At 43.8% G+C, this 7,111-nt stretch overlaps 1 protein-coding gene across 2 annotated transcripts in view; it reads right to left on the reverse strand.

Moving 5' to 3' along the window:
* Positions 1-252, reverse strand: part of LOC123102665 (AP-5 complex subunit mu) — a 6,199-nt gene extending 5,947 nt beyond the window's left edge. Inside the window, exon 1 of one of the 2 annotated variants that reach the window (XM_044524087.1) lies at positions 73-251. In XM_044524087.1, coding sequence (XP_044380022.1) covers positions 73-144 — 72 coding nt within the window. In that variant the 5' untranslated portion in view covers positions 145-251. Of the gene's footprint in view, positions 1-72 lie in introns of both variants that reach the window. The other variant, XM_044524088.1, reaches the window with a different exon arrangement.
* Between the last annotated feature and the right edge of the window lie 6,859 nt (positions 253-7,111).

Consider the following 7,111-nt stretch of genomic DNA (forward strand, 5'->3'; position numbering starts at 1 on the left):
GAATCCTGGCGCGAGAATCCCCGGATTTCATCTCGGGGGTTCGCGAGGTGGAGTCGGCGTCGGGCGTGCGTACCTGGAGAAGGCGACCGCGTCGTTTGGCGTGAGGATCCAGATTGCGCGGATGCTGCACCCACCGCCGGACATGGATCGCCGGAGGTGTGGCCGCGCGGTGGCTGTGGACTCGGCACTTGTTTCTAGGATGGGATGGCCGGAGACTCGGAGGGGCCAGTGGGGAAGACGACAGGAAGAGTACCGGAACGTAAACCCGCCTCCCGGCTTAATAATGTTACTGTTTACACGTCCGTCTTCCCTGGAAGTTTACGTATTCTAGTTCAGCTGTCGCGAGCCCCGTCTTCAACTATATGATACCCCGTACGTCGCTGCCGGAATATTTTGCAATATATTTCAATGTGATTCGTTATATGAAACATAAATATTGAAAGTAATAATTAAAAAACTAAAACTAAAATACTATAATGTATTATGTTTGATTACTATATAGTTGTAAAAAATATTATATATAGCATAATAGAATTAAAATTCTCATGTATATTTGCACATTGAGATGGATCTTTTTTCGTGCATATCATGATAAAGTGACATGTTTGCATTTTGAGAGACATATGGTAGTAGGATGGGCATTTTCTCATGCATGTTGTACGATAATATGACATACTTGCATGTTGAAAGAAATAGTTGATGGGTCTAATTTAGATATAGAAGATATAGTGTTCTTGCAACGAAAAGAGATCATCTCCATTGGTCTCTCTATTCCTAAAAAAGTACAGGAAGAGTTGTAAGTCCTTCCATACACAACATGAGCAGATATGATTATAAAGAGTCACCTTATCAAAACTTTTTAGAAGGCGTGATAGTTTTCGATGAATTAAATCTCACTTTATGTTCCACCGATGACACACAAGTCATAATCAAATGAAACCAGTCGCCATGAAAACCCAGCTTCAAAAGCATTGCTTCCAGAAACACTCACTCGACTATGTCATATGCCTTATGCATATCTAGTTTCACCACACACCATCCTTCCCACCTTCTTCTGATTAATGGTGTGTAAGATTTCATAAGCAATTAGGATGTTATCTATAATAAGTCTTTTTGGAACGAAAGCACTCTGTGTAGGACTACTTATATCTGGGAGAAGGATTTTATGTCTGATCGCTATCATTTTAGATATCACTTTATATACCACATTACATAAGCTGATGGATCTAAATTGTGCTACCCATTCTGGAGTTTGTACTTTATGGATCATGACAATTATGGTATTATTTCATCCATGTGACATTACTCGACTATTCACCGCTTGCAGGACCACCAACACCAAGTCATCACCGAGCATCATACTTTGGAGTTGAAGAGAAGTATCGCCCAAAACCTCTTGTAAAAAATGGCATGAATGTCATCTGGGCTAGGCGCCTTGAAGTCCCCAATGAAGAATAGGGCTTTACTCACTTCCTCGGCTGGACAAACTAGAGAGCTGGAGGGAGCAAAGTTTGTCGTGACACACCTACAGTTTACGAATCCTTTGTCTCTCATGACTCTCTGATTTTAATGAAAACAAATAAGAGGAACGAATGTTGCTTGCTTGAAATTTTTACTTGCATTGGTACGCGTCGGTGCTATACAAATGGTTTTTAACCCCTTTCCGCGACGGCATTGGAACCGTCGCCTAGTGAGTGACGGCGATAGGGGGTCCTTCCCACAGTACCTAGAAACTGTCAGGATATGCCCTCCTGTCACACATGCTCGGCAAAATAAGTTCGTGTGCGACCGACGAGCGCTCAAATACGGAAATACGTACAGTAGAGCTAAAAAATATAATTATACAGGCGGAATTGTTTAGTACATCCCACACAGTCAGTCCCCACTAAACATTTTTGTTCATATGTATATCACACACAGTCGCTTCAAGGAAAACGTTTCCGTTCACAAGTACATCACACACAATTTTCCCTGTTAAATCGTTTGTGATAGTGTTGCCATTGCACATAATATTAACAATTTTATCATTTGCGTTATTGAATGCATCACACATGGTGCATAGAAGAAACTGTGTGGCAAAGGTTGTCCATCACACACTGTTTTTATGTGGTAAATGTTTGCGCAAGGTGGCCTAACGCAAACAGTTTTCAAGAGGATATCGTGTGTGCAGTGGAGATTGATCACACACGTAGTGGATCCTAGAAACGTTTCTGATCTCCACGTCTATCGCAGACATTTCGCTTTTCGCAAACCGTGTGCAGTGTAATCCCTACTTAATCCCTAATTTAAAAATCACGTGTTTTGAATTTGAAAGTAGGCAAACTTATTTCATATCCAACCATGTTTATTACAAATATAGGTTCAACCACCAATGCACAGGTACAGATACTGAAGAACTACAGAAGCACCAAGTAAAGAATGATGAACTATAGTTGTACTAAAGATTGTAAAGAGAGAGGCGAAAGACATTCTGATTGTTGGAAAAGGTGAAGCGGAATGCCCATATTGTGCCCTCCTCCATGCGTAATGCGTGCACGACTCTAGGCCAACCCCTTGTGATGGTTGTCCGTCCATCCTTTACTGTCTTCATTACGACTTCTCGATGCTCATTGTAGTCTGGATGAAATACTTTAACCTTGATTGCGTGTCCACCAATCATGTACTTTGCGAGGTAATCTTGAGTGAACTGCTTCGGGAACCACTGCGAATGAAAAAGATTCAGACATTGTTGTCTAACAACTCATTATGGGCAGTAAAAAGAGAAGGCTGCAGAGTTTGTAATTACCATCCTACAGCTCACTGTTGTGTTGGATAGAGCATAAACAAATAATTTGCTTGCCACCATTCATATCTTTTTGCTAATAATCATTATCAGTTTCCTTACTTGATGCTTGTTCATGAATATCTCATTGCCCCGTACGCAAAAAGGGTCGATGCGTGGATCTTTGCCAAGGGCATATGTCCCTACAAGCAACAAGTCAATATTAGAAGCTAACAAGTGTCCAGGCTTGGATCCATATGCACTACATTATGGAACGACGGGGGGAGTACAAGCCAAGGGATGAAGCTAACCTCGGCGGAAAATGGTGGCCACTCTCGTAGTTGTCATGCATAAATAGCGGAAAGGCATGATAAGTACAACAACCTTAACATCAAACAAATATATCAAAGGTAAACAACATCATCTCCAAATGATAGCTTGAATGTGTTGGTTTCAGCATGCTGTTAAAGCAGATATAAAATGGAAGGCAATGTTACTGATAGCAAGCTTAATAGCCATCAAATATTGCAATTCAAACTGGTATTGTTGAAAATGAATAGAACGTGGGTAATGCTTAAACATCACACTGGATAAATGTGTAAAACTGAAATAAAGGGCATGTGTTAACTGCACCAGGAATAACTGGAACCAAATATAGATATTCAAACTGGTATTGATGTAGTCGAGAGGCACAGTTCCGACTTGCACATAATGAACAACACATTGTGAATGAATGAAATAAACAAGGCATAAATGACAAGTATAACAACCAAATATAGCCATTGAAAACTGAACAGAGTCTCACTGCAATCAACCTAACAAGCAAATACAGATAAATATGGCATATGCTTGAAAACTGGACAAATGCTCACTACAACCAACCTAACAAGCACATACAGATAAACAAGGCATCTGCTTGATAACTGGACAAATGCTAAAAAAGCAACCTAACAACCAAATACAGATAAACAAGGCATCTGCTTGATAACTGGACAAATACTCACTGCAACCAAACTAAGAACCAAATACATATAAACAAGGCATTTGCTCGATAACTAGAAAAATGCTCACTCCAACCAACCTAACAACCAAATACAGATAAACAAGACATCTACTCACTATAAACAACCAAATATAGTCATTCGTGAAACTGAAGTGGACAATTCATACTTAAACATCACATAGCCCTATTGAACAATACATTTTTGCATAACTGAAATAATTAAACATGGCACAGTTAAAGCATCGCACGACAAATGCTACTACAACAAAGGGTACCGGTTGGCAAGCTAGAAAAGGTAAGATTTGCTGATAGAATGTTGCCTCACATTTCATGGACGGGATCCTTCGAATTGGAAGAGCACAGACCCATGGTGCGCTTTCTGATGTCACAGATGGGTTGTTTCACCTTGGAAGAACCTTCGTGGGTGTCCTCCTCGTGGTCGTGGTTGACAAGATCTGACTTGGCAATTGAGGATCCCAAGTCGCCGTAGAACGTGTCCTTTAGAAATGAAAAAATGGGCTCAATGGCGTATAAAACTCGCAAATCCTTGACCGCGTGGTGGAGGAGATCAGCGGCAGGGCCGTCGAAGAGATCGACGGCGATTGAACCAGAGGGGTTGGGGATGGACCACTTAACCTGTGACATGGCCCGCGTGAAGCCGTCGTTGTGGACGAGCTTGATGTCGTAGCCAGCTTTCCCGCTGACATGAAGCCTTCGGCATGGCAACGTAGTGAACGTCTTCGCAGGCTTCCCCCGCGACATGTTGCTCCGAGATCGACAGGTCGGGGCGAACGGCGACCACCTCGCCAACGTCCGCTGGAGAGGCCATGATAAACCTCTTATTGGCCAAACGCTCGTCGAGCTCCCCGGGATACGTGGTCGAGCTTAGGCTGCGACATTCTGGAGGAGGGGATGTGGATCTGGCGGGGAGGGACACTGCAGGCCTCATCTAAAAACTCAGGGGAGTGGGGCGACGATATGGGAATCGCTAGGTAACCTGAACTTTATTATCTGAGCTAGGAGGAACGGCCAGACTGGCAGGGGTTGGTGGCGGCGCCGGCGCCGGCCATGAGCTAGGGTTCGAGGGGGGGGAGTGATGACCCACAAGTATAGGGGATCTATCGTAGTCCTTTTGATAAGTAAGAGTGTTGAACCCAACGAGGAGCAGAAGGAAATGACAAGTAGTTTTCAGTAAGGTATTCTCTACAAGCACTGAAATTATCGGTAATAGATAGTTTTGTGATAAGGTAATTCATAACGGGTAACAAGTAACAAAAGTAAACAAGGTGCAACAAGGTGGCCCAATCCTTTTTGTAGCAAAGGAAAAGCCTGGACAAACTCTTATATAAAGGAAAGCGCTCCCGAGGACACATGGGAATTATCATGCTCATATGATTCACGTTCGTTACTTTGATAATTTGATATGTGGGTGGACCGGTGCTTGGGTACTGCCCTTCCTTAGACAAGCATCCCACTTATGATTAACCCCCTCGCAAGCATCCGCAACTACGAAAGAAGAATTAAGGTAAACCTAACCAGAGCATGAAACATATGGATCAAAATCAGCCCCTTACGAAGCAATGCATAAACTAGGGTTTAAGCTTCTGTCACTCTATCAACCCATCATCTACTTATTACTTACCAATGCCTTCCCCTAGGGCCAAACAATGGTGAAGTGTCATGTGGTCGATGTTCACATAACACCACTAGAGGAAAGACAACATACATCTCATCAAAGTATCGAACGAATACCAAATTTACATGACTACTTATAGCAAGACTTCTCCAATGTCCTCAGGAACAAACATAACTACTCACAAATCATATTCATGTTCATAACCAGAGGGGTATTAATATGCATAAAGGATCTGAACATATAATCTTCCACCGAATAAACCAACTAGCATCAACTACGAGAAGTAATCAACACTACTAGCAACCCACAAGTACCAATCTGAGGTCTTGAGACAAAGATCGGATACAAGAGATGAACTAGGGTTTGAGAGGAGATGGTGCTGGTGAAGATGTTGATGGAGATTGACACCTCCCAATGAGAGGATCGATGGTGATGATGATGGTGACGATTTCCCCCTCCCAGAGGGATGTTTCCTGGGCAGAACAGCTCCGTCGGAGCCCTAGATTGGTTCCGCCTCGAGACTGCGGCGCTTCGTCCCGAAAGCTTCCTTCTTATTCCAGGGCGAAAGACACCTTATACCAGAATATGGGCATCGGAGGCCTACCAGGTGGCCCATGAGGCAGGGGGCGCGCCCCCACCCTCGTGGACGGTGGCTGGCCCCCTCTGATGCTTTCTTCGCCCAATATTTTTAATATATTCCAAAACTGACTTTCATGGAGTTTCAGGACTTTCGGAGTTGTGTATAATAGGTCTCTAGTATTTGCTCCTTTTCCAGCCCAGAATTCCAGCTGTCGGCATTCTCCCTCTTCATGTAAACCTAGTAAAATAAGAGAGAAAAGGCATAAGTATTGTGACATAATGTGTAATAACAACCCATAATGCAATAAATATCGGTATAAAAGCATGATGCAAAATGGACGTATCAGGGAGGGGGCGGGTGGGGGACTGTGGAGGGGGAGGGGTGTTTGAGGATACGCCGCGGCTACTAAATTTTTTAGTCATGGTGGGTGGAGATGGTGGTGGACGAGGGAGGGCAATGGTTCAAATGCCTCGACTACTGCAATTTTACTATAGGGTCGGTGCTGGAGGAGTGTGGGCGACGGTTGAAGTACGATGGCTACTAAAATTTGGGTAAAGGAATTGATGCGGGGCGGGGGTGCCCAAGATCGCGCACGGTCCAATAACAATATGTGTGTATGATAATAAGGAAAAGTGGTGCGGAACCGCCGATTTTTGCAACGCTCAAGGCGGGTAGTTTGTTTTTATATTTCTAGCTAGCTCGTCTATCGCACACGGTTCGTCCTAATTTCCAAATAAACTTACCCGCCTTTAGCTTGCACAGGTGGTGGTTTTACAGCGCACTTGCATCGTACACCGTTAAGCCAGTACCTCCACCCTTTGCTCGCGCTTGCGTGGTCGTGGTGATTTTACAGCGCACTTGCATCGCACACGGTTGAGTCAGTACCTCCACCTTAATTTGCTCGCGCTTGCGCGGGCATGGTGATTCACGACGCACTTGTGTCGCACATGGTTAAGATATTATACCCGTGTTCGTTGAGCGTCATCAGAGTCTTTGCAGCAAAAAATAACGTTAGAGAGGGTTAGAAGACAACCACACCAACATGTGGCCCAAATATATATGAGTGAAAAGGGTGGTCTGTGATGTTCAAAATTCCAATGCACAACTTTGACCGCGCGGGCCCATGGTTGG

This window comes from Triticum aestivum, chromosome 5A (genome assembly GCF_018294505.1).
Source record: "Triticum aestivum cultivar Chinese Spring chromosome 5A, IWGSC CS RefSeq v2.1, whole genome shotgun sequence".
Classification (NCBI taxonomy): Eukaryota; Viridiplantae; Streptophyta; class Magnoliopsida; order Poales; family Poaceae; genus Triticum; species Triticum aestivum.